The sequence below is a fragment of the Zeus faber genome (genome assembly GCF_960531495.2).
Source record: "Zeus faber genome assembly, chromosome: 16".
Lineage (NCBI taxonomy): Eukaryota > Metazoa > Chordata > Actinopteri > Zeiformes > Zeidae > Zeus > Zeus faber.
The window spans coordinates 3,426,184-3,449,533 of NC_137202.1; the positions used below are offsets into that span (position 1 = coordinate 3,426,184).

Sequence of the window (23,350 nt, forward strand, 5' to 3'; positions counted from 1 at the left end):
GACAATGATGGAAGGAAGGTGGAATACTGCAAATAAATGCAGTAGTGTTATTCTATGTCACCATCTCTCAGGGGTGGGGAAATGTATCCACATGCCATAGTTAAGTTAAAGCAAATATACCAAATGAACTACTTAAGTACAGCATCAAAGTATTTCTACCTCGTTACTTCACACCCCTGATCGTGATCCTTTACTATTTGTGATGCAGCTTGGCTGCTAGTCATCAGCGATGCTGATTGGTCCGTTGTTTTATTTTCCGCGCTTCTGATTGGCCAGCGGCACTTCCGCCTCGTAAAGACACGGGACGCCGTCTTTGTTGTCAATCCAAAGATGTCGCCGCGGTTCGTCGTGCCCCCGCCGGTCTGACAGCGCCCATGGAGGCTGCAGGGACGCGCTGGTCCTCACACGCTAGGTTCGTACATTTTTTACGATGTTTTATTCCACCGCAGTGTGAGTCGCACGAGATCCCCACAGCTGAGCCCGCATCTAGCCGGGAAGCAGAGCACCGGGACGAGGTAGGCTACGGTTAGCCATTGTTTGGTAGTTTATCGCGGTAACGCTGAGCGACGGCGTTATTGCTTCCAGGTATTCACGGTGTTTCTCCACACAAAACATTGCGGTTACGGCTCTAAACAGGCTTCACATTACGGACTGTTTAATCCTTTTCAAAACAGTTGTCGGAATACCGCCCGAATGACCTTTTTTTCCCCCCCCTCTGCGCTAATGGTATCGTTAGCCGGTGTGGCTAACTACACCCTTCCTCTTACCTAGAGGATGGATGTACTAACTACACCCTTCTTCTCACCTGAAAGATGGATGCGCAGCAGTAGTAGTAGATGTAGTGAGTTAGTGAGGTTGGCTTTATTTATACTTGAATACAGTTTATAAACACACAAAGTGCTTCACAAACAGACAAGTGGTATAAAAATGGACACAGATGGAAGGTTAATTTAAACAGTGGACATAAAAACAAAGGTAACACTTAAGATAGCATAAGATAAGAAGTCTATTAAATGCAGAGAAAAACAGACACGTTTAAATGAAGGTTAGTAATATGATATAAAGATAATAGTATATGAAGTATTCTGTGTGTGAATTCCCACAGGACTGTCTGCTCAGATGCATACTGCTCAGATGCTCTCACAGCCAATAATAAGTGTGGAGATGTAGTTTAGTGTGGGTGTCGGCCATCCCATTATTGATGTCCTTTACATCTGAATCCGTAATTAATTTCTAGATATCATAAGTGCTATTTTGACTGCCTTGCTTGACACTTATGTCCCAAAGATAGAGACGGCTGTCCACCTGTTGAGCTCATGAAGCACAAGTAATAAGAGAAATGATCAGATCGTGTGTGTGTGTGTGTGTGTGTGTGTGTGTGTGTGTGTGTGTGTGTGTGTGTGTGTGTGTGTGTGCGTGTGCGTGTGCGTGCGCGTGCAAAGAGAGATTGGGTTGAATGATCCAATTCAATTATTCTTTTTGTTGATGGTAACAATAATGCATAACACGCTCGGCTTTTGAAATGCAGCCAGTTTTAATATAACCGCCTTTTTTTCGATGTGGTTAAAGGGGGGTTTATCTTTACTGCGATTCAACACACTTTAAAGCCATTTATTTTTTCGTTCTGTGCATTTTGCAACAGTGTTTTTGTGTATTTTTAGATGTGTGAGTATCAATAACTGAAATGTACTTAATGTTTTAACAAAAAGTTATCATGGACCATTGGATTCACTTGCCCAGTTCTGTAAAAAGTTCATTGCAACATACATTGTTTGTTTTTCCTTTTATTTAATACAGCTGCAGTCCTCCTGCATGATGTGCTACTGTACCGAGGGCAGTAAGCAGCACCCATCCTTGTCTCCCTCCTTTTGGGCAATCCCACCTGCTATAGCTTCTCCCTGAAGTCCCCTGTCCCCCGCTCCCACCTGGCAAGATGGCCGACAGGAAGGAGCCACCTTTCTACAATGACCACAGCATGGGAGCTTTCCACCAGAAGCTGCCGTTTTATGAGACGATGGAGCTCTTCATAGAGACCCTGACAGGGACCTGCTTCGAGCTACGTGTGTCGCCCTTCGAGGCCGTCCTCTCAGTCAAGGCCAAAATCCAAAGGCTGGAAGGTACTGCAGCCATTCTGCGTAGACAGTGCCATTGTTGTCTGCCAGCTTCTCTGTTCAAACTGAAAGTGTTGTTTTATTATGTCATATTAAATTAGTGAGCAAAACAATATAAAAAAAAAAAATATATTAAAATGAATGTCAATTTGTTTTTGAATTGGAACTTAGAGTAAAGAAATCTTCCTCCATAGACTGAGGAATCCCCGTTCCACGCTGTTGACAATATGCATACACCAACCTTGGGCTTTAATGATGGCATGTTCATCAAACCACACTCTGCCTACCTTTTTAATTTAAAAAATGTAATACCCCCCGATTCATCCTCCTCAGCTGCTTCTAAAGGTGGGTGTGGGCGGTGTAGAGAACATTTGAGACCCTGTGATTCCTGCTGTGACATGGATGCTATGAAGCTAGCAGCACTGTATAATTCATGTTCCTAATGCTGACCGTCCACTAGACAACATTGGAAGCAATACCACCATCACAGATACATTTCCAATACCTGAACAAAATCAGAGTGGTCTTACTTTACTCTGTGCATGCTCTTGTACCAGCAGTCTTTTAGTGTATGTTTAAGTAGTCAGACTCCAGTTTGGTCTGGTCTGGTCTACAACCAGGAACACGCTCGGCAACTTTCACACCCAATTCAGCAATGATTTTAGGCCAGGTGGAGTCATGTTAGTTCAGGGCTCTACAGTTGCAGATGTAATCTTCGTGTGCCTGAGACTCATATTTCACGTACAAATTAAATCAGACATGTTTTACCTCTAGAGTCTTTCCACAATCCTTTATGTATCATGAAAATTGAGTTTGTAACAAAGGAAGGAATACTGAAGTATGGAGGAAAAACAAAATAAGATATCAAACGCATATGATTGCATCGTAACATTTCACTCTACCGTTTAGAGCCATCCCAACGAGGGTTGTTGTGCATGCAAATTAGAAATGAGTGGTGGGAAATTCTGCAAACTTCAAAAACTTTGTCTGAGGCTCTGCATTCTGATGAGGTCAGTGTTACACGAAACAAAGCAATCTGTAACAGAAACAAATACAATCTGTTGTGAGTGTTACTTGTATTGCTGCTCCCATGAGGCTGGAACAACAACCAAAATTGGATGCCCATTAGAACATTGGAGTGTCTGGGAATTTATTTCCCACTTTGAAGTGGTGATGAGAATAATGATTTTTCTGTCTCTTGGCACCTTTCAGGAAGGCATTCTGGAGAAGCTAGCTCAAAAGGACTGTAGGTGCTGTGGATTCCTAGCCTAGCTTGGAGAGGAAATCCCACTAATATCTATTAAGTCCCATAAATAGTGGTTGAGAAGGTATCTGCTGCTGTTCTCAGTTTCAGCACAAACGGCATCTCTGTACTCTGTATGTCAGTGGGATGTGTGTGGAGCAGATTGAACATACATGCTGCTCCACAATGGAGGTCCACCGCTCGTTCACAAACACTGGCACACCTCCAGTGTCAGGCCGGCAAGTTCACTTCTTGTAGGAGAACGCACCCTGCTGCTACATCTCATTTCATACCTGGATTCATATTTGGTGGCATACCAAACTGATTAAGAAGTGGCGAGATTTGACAGGCAGGCAAAAGGGAACACGCTACCTCAGTCTTGGGGATTTCTTTATTAGCGCTGTGTAGGGTTGCCACGGTAACCGGTGTTAGTGTTTGGGTATACACCATTGCCCACCATTGTTTTGCTTTTTTTTTTTTTTTTTTTTTTTTAAGAGAAAAAATCTATTTAGTTCATTTTCGTATTTCGTATTCGTTTCATTTGCGTATTAGCATTGAGGTTCATAAAATTAAAAAAAATTCAAATTTCTAAAATACTAAGTGTGTTAATAATACTTAGTCAGACGCTACAGAAGTGAAAGTGGCTGCTTCGTGGGTGCGCAGCACAGTCTGCGGAGTCACGTTTCAATTATCATGGGAAAGAAGGCTCTAGAAGACATTAGATCGTGGCCTGTCTCCCTTCATGCGTAATTAGCGCCCGTGCATAACGGGGACACTCCGTGCACACTCACCCGTTGCAAATTGTCCAGTGTTACCGGTAACACCAGTATTGTCACCGAGTTGTCATGAGTTTATTACCCGGTGGGGGAAAATACTGCACTGTGGAATATAATGACAAGTTTTTTCAATCCTAAAATATCTTTACCTTCAGGGGGCAGACAAGAGGAGTCTTTCTTGCCTCAATTTGGATGAGTTTCTGCTGGCATGTGGCCCATCTCACTCTATTCAACAGCTTTCGCTATGTCTTAATTGCTTTCTCTCTCCGTCTCTTAAGGCATCCCTGTTGCCCAGCAACATCTGATCTGGAACAATCTGGAGCTTGACGATGAGTACTGTCTGCACGACTATGGGTAAACCATTCATTCTGACCTTTTTTTGAAGGTTTGACTTTCCCCTTGAATTTGTTGTTGTATTTCAACCAATAATGAAACTCCAAATGTAGAAATGTCCCCAGTGTGTACATTTAGAACCACCCTGCGTCTGAACTTAAAGGAACTCCTGCTGCAGCAAACTACTCTAATTTATGCTTGTTTGAATAAATGTTTCCAACATGTGGATCTGAACAAGATCAGTGACATTTTGCGTATAATTTAGAGACTTTTCCTCTTCGCCACTTGGTCATTCACTAGACGCCGGCTCTTTCCTCCCTCGCTCCATCGGTGGCAGATGGTGCTATAATTATGATCGCTTGTCACCTCAATTTCCACATGAACAGCGTTTGAGATCCAGCCCAAGCAGTCTATCAAATCTTAGCACGCTTTTTGGAGGTTTTTGGGGGCACGGTGGGCTGCAAGATGGCCATCTTCCAGTGGAACTCCCAGTTGTGTGCGTACAGTCTAGTTCCCAACCCTTGATATTGAGTTTAATTGTAGATTAGCTCCCCCGCACAATATATCGCACCTACTGTCACAACCTTCCAGCTCATTGTTTATCCTCATACAGAGCGGAGGAAGGAGACAGGCTGTGAACTGGTCCTGCTTGTGTTTGTGTTTGCAGCATTGCAGAAGGCTGCACACTGAAGCTGGTGCTGGCAATGCGGGGCGGTCCCATCAACACCAGGAGAGGTAACCAGGAGATGACATGAACTTCGACTCGCCCGCTGAACATACAAACGACCCCTCTGCAGCTGTACATTATTAATCACCCAACACTTGCTCTCCTTTCGCCGCCAGTGACTCTGGATGGCCCCACGAAGGAGGTGGCCGACCTGATGGAGGGAGCAAAGGAGGAGGGCTGGGAGAGAAGTCTGACCAACAAGCAGGTCACTTTCCTAGTTTACAGGGAGGGCGACCAGCTCAACTTCTTCCGCGTGGTTGACCGGGGTGACGGCACTCTGACCCCCCTCTCTGAATCTGTGAGGTAAGCATTTGTTGAATTGAACATTTGAAACCAACTGTGTCCCAAAAACTCGGAAAGTAGAATGTGTCTTGTGGCTGGTAGGCAAGTAAAAATTTGTCCCGGGAGGGAAACTTTTTTTTTTTTTATTATTATTATTATTATTTTTTTTAATTTAGTAAAACCATTAGAATACAACATGGGAGCATTTTGCCTGTAAACGCTACATGAAATATTTCTGTAATGCAATCAGATAGTAGACTGAGAAGCTTGGAGCAATTCTCATTTTGTATAAATGCGCGCGCACACACACACACTTTTTGGGTGGTGGCCAGTGAAATGTGGCCTCTGCATTTTTCCCCATCCTGGCTTGTCCTTCCTCTGGGGGGGGCAGCATTCGTCGACGCGCCGGGGACCTGGTACCAAGTGTCCATCGCTGGTCAGACGATGATGATGTTGTGCATCCTTACTCTTCTCTGGAGGAAATCCCATGTGAGCACAGGGAGAACATGAAAACTCCACACAGAAAGGTTCCTATTTGGGTGATAACCCGCAGGAGCACGGTGCCAACAGCGCCCCAGGTGGGAATCGAACCCAGGACCTTCTTGCTGTGAGGCAGCAGTGTAATGCACTGTGCCACATTTATATTGTTTTGAGTCATGACCCTTTTCTCACAAATTGCATGGTGAGTTCCTGGCCGATTCTCAACTCCAGTTTTAATCAACAGCGCTGCAGCCCCCACTGTGGGGAGGGAAATTATTAACGATACCGCTCTGCATGTGTTTCCCAGCGGCAGCTCTGTGTATAATGTGTATGCCGGGGAAGAAGAGGACGGAGAAGGTTCTGCAGCCACAAAGCAAAATGTTGAAAACTCCATCACCATGAACAAAATGAAGCTGCTCAAAGCCAAGATGGAGGACATGAACATCAACAAGAAGGTAGGAAACATTGGGGGGGGGGGCAAACATGTTTGATTTCATCCAAATTCCATTAAAGTCTTTTGGGCAGCGTGGCCCTTCATCAGAAGTAGATCATTTGAGGTTTAGAAAGTGAAAGTCTGTTTGTATATGCTCCATCCATGCACTGATCAACTGATTTCACTCATCAACTGGACCTCTGTGTTGATGTTAATTAGCAAGTCCACATGGTTGGCTCAAAATCTAACTTTACTTTGAACCTGGATTTTCTACCTTCTTTTTAAGTATGTTCAGTTTCGGAGACTTTGACTTAACTACATTTCAAAGCACATATCTTCACGTTTTATTCTACTGCGTTTCTACTTTATTTTGAGTAATGTGTCAGGGTATTTGTTTCACCACTGTTCCCCTCTAGTTTGATTCAGTTGCTTTTTCCTTGTCTCCCCCCGCCCAAGAAGTCCACCAAGTTGAAACCGCGGCCGCCTGTCGGCCTTCTTCCATGCAGCAGCTCCTTCGGACTCCCCGGCACCCGACACCACCATCGCCTCTTCCGCACGCTCCCCCCAATCAACCAGCCTCGGCACTCGAACACACAGCTACCTCCAATCAGAGACCAGGATCCTGCAGGCCCCTTCATCACCAGACGAGCCCCGTCATCGTTCTCCTCCTCCTGCTACATGCTCCAGGAGGAGGAGCCGTGGGAGGCTTTCCCCCCACTCGCAAAGATCCGCCCCCCTCCCAAAGTCTCCCGGTTGGACGTCGGAGGCACCAGGTTGATGAGGGACTGTGTGTACCCTCAGCTCCCCCCCTTACCAACGAGGCCAAATCCTGAGGGGATGTTTGAGATGGCCGAGTCCGGGGGGGAGGCATTGAGGGGAGGCTTGTTGGAGGAAAGCGGTGGCCTGGTTGAGCCAACGCAGACTGGGACTCTGTTCAGCGATCTCCTGTCGGAGACTCTCAGTCTGGATGTGTCCGGCTCGGTGCAGGAGGGCCTGCAGTCACTGGAGGTGGGGGCACCCTCTACCCCTTCCCTGCTCAGCACTTGGGCTCTGGGGACAAATGATTGGACAAATCTCAGCAGCTCGTTGCAGATCAGCCCCCCCTTAGCGCTGCCCCCCACTACCCCTCCTATCCCAGTCTCCACAAAGCTGTCTCAGCCCTTTGAGTTCACAGGCTCCTCCTCTTTACAACCGACAGCACTAGTGGAGCCAGGCAACACATCTCCTCGACCCTCCTCCGCCATGTCCGATTCCCCACCGCGCCCCGCCCGTTTGCATGCTATCAAAGTGGACTCACCGGGAAAGAGAACCGAGATCATATCCAAGTACGAGGCGAGGGACATCACACAGATGGCTAACCAGGCCTCCAAGGAGCCCATTGGCTCCCTCAGCAACTCGAGGCTGCTGGCCTCTCTGGCCACCAGGGCTGCAGGGGGGCTCGGGCGGGACTCAGGACTTCCACCGGCACTTCCTGTTCTAGGTGCCTCAAGACAGATTGGCTCGGGCTCCAAACCGCTTTCCATTGCAACAACCAACATGCAGCTCCTTCAAGATGACATTGTGAGACAAATGTCCCCTGTGCACAGAGTGGTGTCCTACACGGTAAGTGTAGTTTTGTAATAATTTGTTACTTCGATACAATTTCAGTGGGAGAAATTCATTATGAAATTCCTACTACATTGAGTGGTACAGTGAGAGTAGTATCTGTACAAGACAGTTCAGTATTATTTATTTCTAAATCAATGACTCATTTCTGGGACCAAAAAAAAAAAATGTAGACAGGTTCAGCTGCTTAATCAGGTCACTACAATGTTTATTGCCTTGGTGTTTTTTGTGGTCTGTAATTATTGCACTAATTTCCGTCTTCTGATCTTAATTTGTTAATTATCAGGTCTCCAACAGTCATGGATCAGCGGGTGGAGCCTCCACTTCAATTAGAAGACTCGGTAAGTCCAGCCAGAAAGGGTCCTTCAGCACAAATGCTCCCTCTGTGTTGATAAAGTTTGAATAAATAAGATTTAATATAGTCCTTTGACCTGCATTAATAATAAAGTCTTCAGTTTACTTGGCCTGAGAATCCTAATATTTTGAGAGGTGCAGATTATTACAATTAAGCTTACTGTATTATTATTATTATTATTATTATTATTATTATTACATTAAACAAATAAAGTCCTAACAAATTTCCCTTTGAGGCAGGCCTGTGTACTCTATGCAACGCTAGGAGTAGATTCTGTCGAGGTTCGTCATTTTAGAGTATCCCGGTCATCATATAGCAGTATATCTACATTAAAATGGTAGACAAAAAGCTACTTAGTTACTTAGCCATAGCCCAGTATTTTTCAACCCAGACTCCATTTAGAAAAAGAGATTTATTTATTTTTTAAGGCTTAACTATCCGTTCTGTTGGGCTCTAAATACATGAGGAAGAGCAGCAGAGCCACACATTTCTCATCATTCAAGATTCAAGATTTTTATTTGTCACATACATATACATACTTCCATACATATATGCAGTGAAATGTAATGCAACGCACCAGGTGATAGCACACAATATGTCCTAGGAAAAAATAAAATAAAAAGTAGAAAATTCCTTTCTCATAGACCGACTGACTCCTAAAACGTAATACAGTAAGTGGAATACTTATAGAATAAGATAAAAATATAAAGAATAAAATACAATAAAAATAAGTTGAAATAAAATGGAATAGATAGAAGGAATATGCCTATGTATACACAGATATGTGCATTTAAAGTGGCATGTGAATGTGAATAGAGGGAGTAGTGTTTGGGATAATACAGTACGGCGCAGCAATACGGCATCACGAACAACCCTGAACAGTGATACAGTATGCGGTACAGTATGCTACATACAGTACAGTAGGTAGTGGAGCCTAGTGCATGGCTCAGTTAGGACCCCTGGTGAGGTCAGCGTTGACAGTTCTAATGGCGTGTGGGGAAAAAACTCCGTCTCAGTCTCTCTGTTCTCGCTGCGTGACTGCGGAGGCGCTTGCCTGACCGCAGCAGCTGAAACAGTCCGTTGTTGGGGTGATGAGGATCCTTCATGATCCTACGGGCTCTGCTACTACACCTCCTGGTGTATAACTCCTGCAAGGGGGGGAGGGTAGTTCCAGTGGTACGTTCAGCTGAACGCACCACCCTCTGCAGGGCCCGCCTGTCCTGGGCAGTACAGCTCCCAAACCAGGCAGTGATGTTGCCTGTCAGGATGCTCTCCACTGCTCCAGAGTAGAAGGACATGAGGATCCTCACCGAGACCCGGAGTTTCCTCAGCTGCCTGAGGTGGTAGAGACGCTGCCTCGCCTTTCTCACCAGAGTGTCTGTGTGAACAGTCCATGTTAAGTCCTCTGTGATGTGGACTCCCAGATATCTGTAGCTGCTCACCCTGTCAACAGAAGTCCCATTAATCCACAAGGGCGCGTGCGTCCTCGATTGTGATCCTCGCCTAAAGTCCACAATCAGCTCCTTGGTTTTGCTGACGTTCAGGTGTAGGCTGTTGTCCTGGCACCAGAGTGACAGGTCAGTCACCTCCTCGCGGTAGGCCTTCTCGTCGCAGTCGGTGATCAGGCCCACGACCACGGTGTCGTCAGCAAACTTGATGATGGTGTTGGAGCTGGACCTGGCCACACAGTCATGTGTGTACAGGGAGTACAGTAGGGGGCTGAGGGCGCAGCCCTGGGGGGGATCCTGTATTCAGGGTGAGGGAGCTTGACATGTACTTCCCCACCTTGACCACCTGGGGGCGGCCTGTGAGGAAGTCCAGGATCCAGGTGCACAGCGGACCATTCAATCCGAGCTCCATCAGCTTGACAGCCAGTCTGGTGGGAACTATGGTGTTGAAAGCTGAACTATAATCGATGAACAGCATTCTCACATAGGCCCCCTTCTGGCCATCCAGGTGCGTGAGCGTGGTGTGCAGTACCTGGGAGACCGCGTCATCCGTGGATCTGTTCTGCCGGTACGCGAACTGCAACGGGTCCAAGGTGCGGGGGAGGGAGGCGCAGATATAATCCTTAATCAGCCTCTCGAAACACTTCATGACCACCGAGGTGAGGGCCACCGGACGGTAGTCATTCAGGCAGGTTGGAGAGGCGATCTTCGGGACAGGAACAACGGTGGACCTCGGTGGCGATAGTGGCGCCGCCCCTAGCGGTCGCCTGCGCCGGCGCTCCGGTTACTTTCTTACTTTAGTATTTTTTTCCTTTTTTTATCACAATGTTCGCCAGAAAAACATCAACAATTAACTCATACGACCGCGATGCACTCATGGATATAAAAATTTCCCTAAACGAACAACTTTGGGACTTTTTATCCATGGGAACAGAGTGGCCGGCGGAAATCCTACGCGGGAACACTCGCAACAACAAATACAACAAAAATGGAGTCGCTGTTCCACGAGCCAGCCCACGGAGGAAGCACCGAGGTAAACGAGGCGGCATTCGGGTCAGAATGAGGACGCAACCTTACCGTCCACCTCTGCCAAGCATCCTTCTTGCTAACGTCCAGTCCCTGGAGAACAAGATGGATGAACTTCGAGCGAGGATTCAATTCCAGGGAGACACGAGGAACTGTTGCGTCCTTTGCCTGATGGAAACATGACTGAACCCACTGGTGCCGGATGAAGCCATACGTCCAGCCGAGGCCTTCTCCGTGTTCCGCGGCGACAGAACGGGAGAGTCGGGGAAATCCAAAGGTGGAGGCGTCTGCCTAATGGTAAACAACCGCTGGTGTAACGCCAACAACACCAAATTCCTCTCCCACTCCTGCTCGCCGAACCTGGAACAGCTGACCATACTATGCCGTCCATTTTATCTCCCCCGGGAATTCAGCACGGTCATCATTACAGCCCTTTATATCCCACCGCAAGCGGACACCGACGCAGCTCTGTCGGTTCTGTACGATGTGTTGTGCGGATTTCAGAACAGACATCCCGACGCGGCTGTGGTGGTGACTGGGGACTTTAACAGGGCCAACCTGAAAAAAAGTTCTGCCGAATTTCCACCAACACATCACGTGTGCCACCAGGGGAGACAGAACTCCGGACCATTGTTACACTCCTTACAAGAACGGATACAAGCCCGTGTCGCTCCCTGCTTTCGGGAAATCAGATCACGCCGCGATCTCGCTGCTTCCTGTTTACAGGCCTCTGATCGCGCGGGATCTGGTGATGACCAGGGAAGTGAAGCGGTGGACGGACCAATCAGAGGCTGCGCTTCAGGACGCTCTGACTGACGTAGACTGGGACATGTTCCAAACAAGTTCAAGTGACGTCAGCGAGTTTACGGAGGCTGTAGTAAGTTTTGTGGCTACGCTCGTGGATGAAATCGTTCCCACGGTGAAAGTTTGGATATTTCCAAACCAGAAACCATGGGTTGATAAATCCATCCGCTGCGCTCTGAATGCGCGCACGGCCGCTTACAACGACGGACTTGTATCTGGCAACATGGACAATTACAAAGCGGCGTCGTACAATCTGCGGAGGGCGGTGAGGGACGCCAAACGGACGTACGATGTACGACGTACGTCTTCATGAAGTCTTTAGTGAGGTTGTGCTATGAACAGTTATAAACGATGGCAACCAACTTTAAAGTATGGCCTGGGTTGGAAAAATGTATTGCATGCATTGTATTTCATAACTTAATATTTGCCAATAAATTGGGAAATAACATTTTCCAGTGTATTTCCAACTCAAAAATTTTGAACCACTTCAAAATGAAACTTGAATATCATCCTACTTAACTTCCTGTGTGTGTGTGAGAGTAAACGGACAGCACAACTCAAAATCCAATCCCATGCCCCACTGCCTGACAGTGAGCTTAATCTAGCTACGCCATCACAAACCCGACAGATTTATCTGTTGTGCTACGCCTGTCCACGTTCCCCCAATCTCCACGGCACACCACGAGGATGTTTCCAGAGAGATGATTGTCATGAGTAGAAGCTGCTGCATTAGATGCTGTTCTCTGACTTGGAAGTTCAACAGCCATTTGTTATTATTTCAGCTTTCAAACATGCAACTGGTGGATTTGCACAGAAGTTCATCCAACTCTGGAAATGCCACTTCTCTGCCTGTAAAGTGGTAGAATACAGGGGTTCTTGTAAATAAATATATTTATTCCTTTGCCTTCAGGCACTCAAACGTACCACCTACCTCCAATCAAGGTTCCTACAAGCAGCAAGAAGAGCTTCAAGCACTGCTTCCTCTGTGGCAAGAAGACCGGCCTGGCTACCAGCTACGAGTGCAGGTACAAACTCCGTCACTATCTCCCAAAATGTTTTTTTTTCTTTTTTCTCTCGCCCCCTTTATTTCCAACCCCCCCTTCTTTTTATGTCACCCCCTCTTTCTCATTCACCCCATCTTTCTCTCTCATCTCCCTCTTTTTCTGTCTTTCTTTCAAGGTACAGTACTCGTAATGCAGTGTCTTGTTAGCGTCATGCAGCATGTAAATGTGGAACACCCCGCCCTTCCTGCTCTTGCTCAAGGCGTCCGCAGTGAAGCCTGATGCAACAGCATGCAAGTGCGACTGTGATCTCCACACACCTTCCCGCTGTGTTCCCATGATTGCAATCAGCAGCAGTTAAATCAGTAAATGGTAATGTACTCCCTAAACAAATCAAGTATCCCTAAGTCAGCTGATTGCAGGAGCTCTGGGATAGTCTCCACATGTTGCTTTGGCCTTAACTTGAATGAAACAATGCAGGTGAAGTAGAGTACGTAGTTTAACTCTGGAGGGCATTGGAGGATCTATAAACTCTGGGGGGTATCTTAACTCTGAGGGGTAGTTTAAGGGGTGTAATCTAACCAAAGTTTCCGTTAGAAATAATTGGTGCCGGTCAATGAGTCCTGGGAGATTTGAATTTCCTGGACAAATGGGAGGGATTCCGATCAAATATTATCTGTTTATCAAGCTTAAAAACAATTGATAATCAGGCTATATAGAGAGTGACAAGGCATATAGATGTGTAATATTTTTATTGAATATTCCCCGGGCGTGTCGCTGTATGCTGCTCCTGGCTGCCCCCCAGAGGAAGGACAAGCCAGGATGTGTCAAATGCAGAGAACTAATTTCAATGGTCACCATTTGGGGGGTGTGTGTGTGTGTGTGTGTGTGTGTGTGTGTGTGGCCATCACTGCATGAATACATGTCTTGTGGTGTGTGTGACGAATAAAGATTCTTCTCCTCTGCAAAATAAAATGAGCCCCCTCAGTAGACGCCATTTAAAAAAAAAAAAAAAAAAAAAAATGAATAAATAAAAATTATGAATATTACCAATTGAAATAAAATGATTTCTGTTCATAAAGAATAAGTAACAAGTGCAGCCGCGTTATTTAACGTTTCACTAAAATTACATTTTTATCAAATCAAAAACAAGATTAATATGGCGAGTAGGTCTAAATAAACAAAGTTTGTCTTCCCATTGACATATTTTACACAATGAATATTTACCGTCTGCTTTGGGTCGGAACTTAAATATCCAGAAAAACACCAAACTTTTGATGTATGTGTCCCAACGGCACATCATCTTTCCGTTTCTTCTCAGAGTTCTAGACGCTGCGGCTCCATCTCCGCTCCATGTGTGTTTACTTTACAAACACAACCTGTCCGCAAGGGAGAGGGCGGGGCTTAGTTCTATATCAACGAATGTGATTGGTCAGAGGTGAAGCTTTCAGAGCAGCTTTAGATCGTCCAAACTGATTGGCTTCCTGTTACAACTTGCTGCGCGTGGAAATGAACAGATTTGCAGACTTTTTTTTTTTATATATAAATGATCCACTAATTCATATTGTGCTTGGAGGGAATTATTTTCACCAGACATTATGACCGGAGAGATTTAAATATGTCGGACTTCTACAGATTTTCCCAGTAAAAAAACGGCAATTACCAGGTAACGGAAACGCTAAAGGGCAATAAGAAGAAATTTTATTGGGGGTAGTTTAACTCTGGAGGGCAGTTTTACTCTGTGGGGTAGCTAAACTCTGGAGGTATAGTGGGTAGGCTTGGGCGATATGCAAAATTTCATATACAGTCCCACCCAAATATCGCGATACACAATATTATCATTGCTGTTGGGGGGGCAGCAGTGACAAAGTGTTTCCATTACGCGCTTTTTATTTTTTTTGTTTCATTCAATTACAGTATGGAGAGTTAAAAAAAAAAAAAAAAAAGTGTTTTCTTTGGAGAGACGCTGAACCTTTGAAGCCAGAGAACGGATCGCAAGTTGTGTGTAACGTGTGTGCAGAAAGGATCTCCTGTTCACCCAGACAACACAAGCGGAAATATATGCCTAGACTTAAAAGATTTTTATTTATTTTGGGATTGTCAGTGTGAAAAATAGGAAGTGTGGTGTGTTAATGTGTGAGTAGGGCTGCTCCCCGAAAATCGACGAGTGGAGCAGTGTGGGGTTTTTTTTTTTGGTTTTTTTTAATGTGCAATTCGGCCTCGTCTGGACATGAACATGTCCGGGGACAAATGATTGTGCGTACAATCACCGTGCTTGGTTCCATGTGGGGGGGCACAGAGGAACGGGGCACGACTCGAAGACTCGTTGACATTATGTTCTACGCTTAACGCATGGACAGATGGTGATAAGGGAGAGAGCCGCGGAGGAAGCGTCCCCATTACGCACGGTTTGGTTCCATACGTAGACATAAAATAACCTACATCTAAAATAAAAAAGTCTTGACCCACCCATTTTGGGCACCCCCTTGCTGGCAAGGCACATCTTCGGTGCTGTCGGAGCTTCAATTTATTCGCCATCCACGCCACCACGTCCAAATCCTCCATCTACTTCCTCGCTCCTGCGCGCATACACCCACATACTGTACATCCTGTCTGTGCCCGCATGTGATTGAGTTCCGTCCATCGGGGGGGGGGGGGTGCCATGGCGCGCGGGGACCCGCGTGAGGTCGCGCACCTCCGAGGTTTTGTGACTTGGCACCGGGGGCGTTCCCTGGAAATGCACTGTAAGATCAGCGTGTTGCTGTTTTATTTCTGATATGTCGTACATCATTGCTCCGCAGCACAAGTCAGTGTGTCAAAAAAGAAATTGGTAGACTTTGAATTTCACATGAGACAAAACAGTATAGGCAAACAGGTCACCCAGGTTTGGGGATTTTATTGTAAATTAAAAGGGACATTGTAAAGTTAACTTTACCCAAAAAAAAGGGTAATGTTTTGTTGGTATTCATGTGCAGTTTCCTTTTAGAGAGGTTGCAATGAGGGAGCAACATATTGACTCGTAATTCACCCATAATTGTTAACTTCCTCTGTAATAGAATGCTGAGCAGGGCAGCAACCCTCCACTATTGGGCATTGGAGGGTATCTAAACTCTGGAGGGTAGTTTAGCTCTCGGGGTATAGTGGGTAGTTTAACTTTGGAGAGTAGAGTTAAACGGCTTTCTACTGCCCTCCAGCGTGAGACTAGAGGGTAGGGGAGGGTTTCAATCTAGAGGCCAGTAGAACCAGGCAGAAACGTTGTGTATTTGACAACAAAGTGGCTGCCAGTGTAAGCGGTGGGTTACTCGACTCAAACCCTGAACACCTGCCAATCTGGGAGTGAGGTTGAAACCTTAACAGTCTAAACTGACCTGCATGGAAAGACTGGAAAAGGCCCCCCTACCTGTAAATCCAAGTTTGAGATCCATTTCCTTTGTTTCCACATCGTAACCGCATGTTAAAGCATCTTTTTTTTTTTCCTTCTCTTCTCCAGGTGTGGCAACAACTTCTGTGCCACCCATCGCTATGCAGAGACCCACGACTGCTCTTACGACTACAAGAGCGCCGGTCGCCGCTTCCTGCAGGAGACCAACCCCATCGTCAGCGCTCCCAAACTGCCCAAAATCTAGTGAGGGGCAGGTTTAAAAAAATTAAATAAAAATTAAAAAAAACGAGCGAACGAATGAATGAACCGATGGATGATAAAAGAAGAAAAACTTAATCACCGCTGTGTGCTTTTTATCACCCAAGTTTGCTTAAAAAAGTTAACTAAAACAATTCTGAAAAGCCAAGTGTGAACTAACTATTTAAAGGGCACAGGACTAGTAGCTATCTCCTCTGGAAAAATGTGAAAAGGAAAAAAAAAAAAAAATCAAACAAGTTGTATACGTTTCCCTGCTACCTTGATCTCTTCCCATAGCAAAAAAAAACAAAAACGAACAAACGTGTGCATGTACATAGGTAGATTAAAAAATAAAAAATAACAAATAAAAAAATTATATTGCACGTTCAAACCGATATCTATTTTAGGTTATTTGTTTGTGGAGACGGTTTTCATTTTTCCAAATCGGACAGATCATCACTTTTAATGCGACAAGTTCTTTGAGAGATGCACTTTAGAATTATATTTATACAAACGATTTATTCACCTCGTTGGGGTGGAAGGATCCTACATTTTCTGTGTTTGTCTTTGTTATGGAGTGTTACGGTCGACTTTCATCAAGATTCTTTTATATCCAGGGCCTCTTCTTACATGGCCACATGCTTACCGGCGTCACGGTAATGGATATTGCTACAGTTCACCTACTTATTTAAAATCTAAATCTTCTTGTTTTAAAATGGCAAAGTATGCAATCTGTGTAGTTGTGAATGTCAAGTGTAACGTGTTTGCAGATCGAGTGAACTTGGTGTACTTGGAGGGCTGGGGGAGTTAAAAGTATTTATGTATCTACAGTGAGGTGGTTGCCATTAAATCTCCTTTGTAATTTTTATTATTTTAACATTTTGCAGCTTTTGTTGCAGAACATTTTAAGTGCTGTTATATTATAAATAAAGTTTCTTTCAGTACATGAGTTTCACCTGGGTTGCATTTTTAACTTTTAAATCCACTTTTTTTTTTTTTTTTCTAAATTTAACTTTCAAGTTTTTACTTAAAGGAAAGTAGGCTTTTGTCCACCTTCCCTCGATTCAGATGAGAAGGTAAAGGCAATTCCATCCTAGTGTGTCCAGTACCGAGATGGCAACAGGCTGCATGCTAGCTGTGTTAGCTCAATGCATGGCTGCAGGGGGTATCAACTAGCCTAGCTCCTGTCAAATTAGGGAAATGCTCCTTCCGTCTGAAAAGCTCAGTTATTTAAACCAGTGGTCTTCAGCCGGGGGGTCTGGAGATACTGCAGGAGGTCCACCAATTTTTTCTCTACATCCAAAATAATTTTTGTGAAAATATTGTTTCACACAAGCAGGAAACTAATGGAAAAGAAAAACACAGGAACCGTGAGCATCATAACAGAGTGAGTCAGAGTGTATAAGTAGATTAATAAATAATTATAAACGTTATCATGGACGAGGCAAGCAATCCCCGCTCAGACCCCTGATTTAAGTGACACATCGTGCATCTTTACGGCGAGCAATTATAAAAGCTAGATCTTTGTTGTTTTAAATGCAGCTACATTTGAAATACTCAATTCTTTTTCACCTCTGGTCTTGAGTATTTATAATAACCTTGCAGTACTTTCTTTCTTTCTGCTCCATTTTAATTTTATTCCAAGTAGATTCTTACTGTGAGGTAACTGGGCTCTGGTTCCAGTACTACGGCCACTCTCTTTGTGGTTATTTGTTTTCAAGTGGTTACGGAGGGACAAAGACACACAATCTGTCTCGGTTGGAACAAAGAAAAGCTGTAATTTTCTGTATTTGGAGTCACGTCCCTGACTCGCAGAGCAGAGTCAGTGTCTGCTTTAGATGTCGCATGCGACCGGTGGATGGAATGCCCCGAGTTCCTTGATTTTCATGTCGGCGGGAGAGCGATTTACTTTTTTGGCCCGATGTGAGCAATGTGTGGTTGTCTCACACATGCATCATTACCACATGTTGTTTACACTCTCAATGCAAGATTTAAAGGATAGGTTTGCAGTTTTTCAACCCAGGCTTATTAATATGTTGGTTCCCATCGTTTGTTGTACAACCTTGCTGAACGCTTTTACTATTGTGAAACTTACCACTCTGCATTCCTTATTATCCAAAGGGGCAAATGTGTTTAATCTCCTTTTCAAAAACCAGAAGCTTTCAAAATAATCTCATTTTATGAGACTATAATGAGTTTTCTGTTTTTGTAAAGGAGATTCAACATGTATTAAAGGTTTAAACGTTTGCCCCCTTGGACTGCATTTAGGCACAGTGAGAAGCTGCAGCAGAGTAGTAAGTTCCTCAATAATAAATGGGTTCAGTTCAGAGATTGTGCTATGAACGATTATAAACCATGGGGTGGAAAGCGGATAAATAAAGGAACCGGAACTGACATTTTAATAAGGCCTGGGTTCAAAAATAGCGAACCGATCCTTTAATCTTCAGTCTTGGCAAATACAGTGCATACATTTTTTTCTTTTTTAATTTAACAGCAACGTATTATTAAGGAATCGGGGGGGTATTTGGATGAATAAATCCAAGCTTGAATTCTCCTCATGTCCTGCCAGTGCCTGAGTGTTGAAGTATTTTTAGATAATGGGGATGGTAATTGTCAAGAAAAATTACACCCTTCTTCTGTGGCTGTTTTGCATCACTGGGGGCAGCGCTGTGAAGCTTATTGTTTGCCTTGCTTCAGATATTTCCTTGTCGTTTTCCCCATTACAATGCGTATTTATTTTATGCAGAACAACTTATATTAGTTATGACTGAAAAGTTCAGTTTAGCCCTTCATAAAATGAAAATATCCTGTACATTTTGATCTTTTTTTTTTTTTTTTTTATAATTTACAATCTTTAAAGTGGTAATCCATAAGATTATTTTGCTAAAAAAATCCAACATTTTTTATATTTTTCCATATAGCCACTCAATGCATTTGTATTTTCATTATGCATGTGCTCCTCTATATGCTATTTCAGTTGTTGGTGGCGGGTCCGGCAAGAACGCACTGATCGCATATGCGTGACGCAGTGAATTTGATAAAGCAACGTAGCACTTTGTGGGGATGAACATCAACTGAAAAGATCAAAAAACTTTTCCAACCACCTCAAGTGACCAAGAAAAAATAAAAAATCCAAATCAATTGATCAGGTGTTTGAATATGGATTTTCACTTTGATGCACTGAATCCAAATTTGCTGCCCATGCGGTGAATCCAGTCTGTCTGTTACTCCAGCCATGCAGTTTCTGTTGATTCATCTTATTGTTTCAGGAACAAAAAATTGGGTTTCTGCTTTGAAGTCAGTGTTTCACACTGAGGCAACCATCAGGAACGTCACACTTCAGAACAGAACATTTAGAAATCTCAAACCTTGTTGTTGCGTCATTGTGGTGGGTCACCGGGGGAGAATTCAAGAGAAAACATTTGCTGAGGAGTAGCAAGGAGCAAGGAGCCCATTGAGGAGTAATTCTTTGTGATCCTTCAAGGTCTAAATTGATGACCCCAAAACTGAAATTGAGCATTATTTTAACCTATTATTATTATTATTATTATATTTAGATGAGTTTTGCTTGTTTTAGGTTTTTTTTAATTGTTACTATGTGATTACCATCTAATTTATATGTTTATTATGATTAATATTGTTTATATGTTTACATGTTATTATATTATTGATTTGTTTTTAGTTATTAATTATTACCACCGATTTATTTTTTTATATCCAGCTCAGGAAAACAATTTGCATTACTTGTTGCTATCACAATATTTGGGCAACAGGTGTACAGCCACCCTTGTCCCGGATCCAATTACCTAGGCCCAGGGCAGGTGTGGCTGCTCAAACCACACCACCCCAACACCACAGCAATGAAGCAGATAAAAAAAACCCTGAAGATTTAGAATCTACACAGTGAAGGAACTGCACTTCAATTACTGTTAATAGGCTTTACATAATTAGAGCTGATTCACATTATTTTTAATTATAGACGACAGAACTTGTTTTTGTGGAGTTTAATCAAACTCGAACCACACGGAATCCTCATTGTGCAGCAGAGATGAGAGGCGTGTCTGCGCGAAATATTAAATGTGATGTCTTCTGCGGAGTTCGACGACCACGGGCGCCGAAATGATCCGGCACTGGCGGTTTGACAGATTCACTCCCGTGGGACGTTAGGAGGAAACACACATATTGGCTCCTCATGGGGCTACACCTGGACGTCTTCCGGTCGACCTCCTGTGTCCTCTGTCTGTCTGCCCTCCAGCGTCTTCCTCCCTCGCTTTTATCTCCTCTCTTCCTGTTTATTTCCCTCATGCTTCGTGCGGATGGTTGTGGTGTTGAGCTGCGATGTGCTGTTGCATGCCGTGCTCCTTCTGGGAACGGCTCCGGGCTCCCATCCACGAACTCAGGCCACACGACTTCCCCACAAACTATAAACAAAGTACTTTTAATTTTCAGGTTCCATTTCAATGGAATTTTTTTATTTACCCTTTAACACCTGTGAGTATTGTGTTTAAGAAATACAAACAATTTATAGATCGGGGACTTGAGATTGAACCTGATAAGAATAAGAGGAAGCTATGGTCAGCTAACCCGAACCAAGATTTTTGACATTATAATACGATATACTGTATTAGGGAAGCGCTATCCCATGAGCTTTCACAACCCGAAAACTATCAAGTTTGTTCCCAGCATTGAACATTGTGAAAGAACTTCAAGTTCAAGAGATTATTGAGGCAGGAACAGTAAGCTTGTCGCGGGTTTAGGGTTTTTGACAAACATTCAATGTTCATGCACTTAGCTGCCCATGTGGCTGTTATGATTCTGATCTCATATTTACTGCTCATATGATGATGTTTGATTTGTCTGATGTATTAACTGATCAACTTGAGTATTTTAGACTCCCCTGGTGATACATCAGAAACCTGCCCCCCCCTGGCCTGATCAGCTGCCCGGCCAACAACAATACCCCAAAAGATCATTGTAATCACTGAAGCAAATAAGCTTTTACTGCGATTCTCTGTTGCCTAGGCAAGGTTTTGTGCAGACTACGTTTTTATGTTTTGCTTCCTTTCCTTTCTTTTCACAAAAGTAACCCCCCCCCCCCCCCCCCAACCTATGGTGGCCCTGAGAGCTCAACACACCGCAACTTAAGAAAACACATGCAAATAGACAAATCACAAGCAAATTAATGAATTCACCAATTTGATAACACATCCGCAGCAAAAAAGAAAATGCGCTGCAAATCCAGACGTGTCAAACAGACAACATACCGAAATGCTCTTCAAATTCGAAACAGACAACCGAATTAACGGAAAGCACAGATGCCACATTACGGAAGCAGGTCACACTGGATGCACCGATTAATCTACAATACGATACACATATATATTAATAAACACACAATTTTTTTTTATATCAATCTATGGTTTTTTAATCCATTTAATTGCGACATTGCAGAGAAAACAGCTTCTACCAGCTCCGTGCCAGTGTTGTCGTTCGCGACTGATTAGAACCTTTTAACAGAAAACAAGGCTTTTCAGAACCTTTCTGATGAGTCGCAGCCAGACAGCACTGTGATGGGACGCAGCAAGGGGGGTTGAAAACACAATCTTTGCCTTTTTGAAGGAGACCACTTTGAATCTTGCTGTGGTCTATGGCAGTTAAGGCTTCTCAACTCTCGCTCTGTTCCATATTTTTATTTTTATCATTTTTTTTAACCTGTGCTGTCAGCATGCTGGGTGGGCATACAACACAAGTATTTGCGCCATTGCATCTAGGACAGAGTTAGTCTGCAAGTGGAGTTCAACTTCTCAACCTGCAATGCCACTTTCTATTCATTCTTTAATCATCAAGAACTGCTGCTATAACTCTGTCCTGTGGATGACCTGTAGGATGACCAGGGGACAGTTTTTTGTTACACAGAACCTCCACCAATCCCTCTTTGGACAACTATTTTACCATGTTTTGGTCACTACTTCAAGAGGGGGAGAATCATCACAGGTGAGACAAATAAGTCTGGACAAATTATTTATTTTAGCACATCGGCCATTTTCTCTTCACTTGGTTGTACTCGATACCGTTGACAGACCACACAGTCAGATGTTATCTTTCGGCAGGCAGAGTTGGCATTTGTGATCCAGTATTTCCGTCGCAAATTTGAGAGAATATGATTTCTCTGGCATGTCAAGCTGTTTGTGAATGTATTGCAGAATGAGATTGGATACATGTTCCAATAGCTCCTCGGGTTAAGCTGCCCGGCTGAGTCTTCCAACCACTCTCAACAAATCATCCTTCAATACAGGATCCAATCTGTATCACTGGTTTTCCTTATACCAGATGCTCCACTTTCAAACAAAGAGATTTCTTCCTTGAATGTTGCTTGAGTTTGAAGCGGATAATGACAGATTCTGCTCTGGGGAGGTCACTTACAGGTAGTGACTGATTACTAACCACATCTTTTGAGTTGATGTACATCCACTGAGCAACAGTTGTTGCTTCCCTTATGGAAGCCACTCTATTTGCCGCGAAGGTATGAAATTGTTTGGTCTCGTTATTGATATACTTTAGCACGGCCTAACTGTCAGTCCAGAAGCAAGACTCCTCCAACTCAAGTTATAGTTCCTTCCTCAGAATTTTATCGACTTTAACAGTCAGCACAGCAGTGTTAAGTTCAAGGCAAGGAATTGTTGTCTGTTTTAATTGCGCACCCTGGCTTTGACCAACATGAATGTAAGATGTACCTTCTTATCCTGGTTCTTCATATTAGGTCGGACACTGTGCAGTAACCATGGTCACTGGCATCTGAAAAGTGATGCAGCTGTGCATGTATGGGTCCTCTGAAGTCAGTCCGCTTGATGCAAAAGTCCACATTAGGTTCCGCCACCTTCTCCAGGTCCAGCAACCATCCTATCGATAGTTGTGAGAATGTCTGGGGTATAGGGTCATTCCAGGACAATCTTTGTGGACACATTTCTTGCAACAGCGGTTTTGATAGCAAGGTGAATGGTGATGAGAATCCTAATGGGTCGTAGATGGAACTGACGATTGAAAGAATCCTATGTCTGGTGTATGGTCACTTTTCTACTGCAGGTTTGAATATGAACGTGTCACTTT

The 23,350-nt window shown here is 44.1% G+C and overlaps 1 protein-coding gene across 4 annotated transcripts; it reads left to right on the plus strand.

Annotated features, from left to right (window-relative positions):
- The first annotated feature begins 309 nt into the window (after nt 1-309).
- Nucleotides 310-17,180, plus strand: zfand4 (zinc finger, AN1-type domain 4). Of its 4 annotated transcripts, none has more exons than XM_080016308.1 (10): nt 310-412; nt 1,798-2,117; nt 4,409-4,484; nt 5,131-5,198; nt 5,307-5,493; nt 6,260-6,407; nt 6,842-7,987; nt 8,277-8,331; nt 12,534-12,648; nt 16,115-17,180. In XM_080016308.1, the coding sequence occupies exons 2-10, from the start codon at nt 1,934-1,936 to the stop codon at nt 16,248-16,250; spliced, it is 2,115 nt and encodes a 704-aa protein (XP_079872434.1). In that variant the 5' UTR covers nt 310-412; nt 1,798-1,933; the 3' UTR covers nt 16,251-17,180. The 4 variants fall into 4 exon arrangements, with proteins under 4 accessions (XP_079872434.1, XP_079872435.1, XP_079872437.1 ...); XM_080016309.1 differs by having other exon boundaries at nt 6,845-7,987; XM_080016311.1 differs by lacking the exon at nt 16,115-17,180 and adding an exon at nt 12,887-12,940.
- Nucleotides 17,181-23,350: the final 6,170 nt, after the last annotated feature.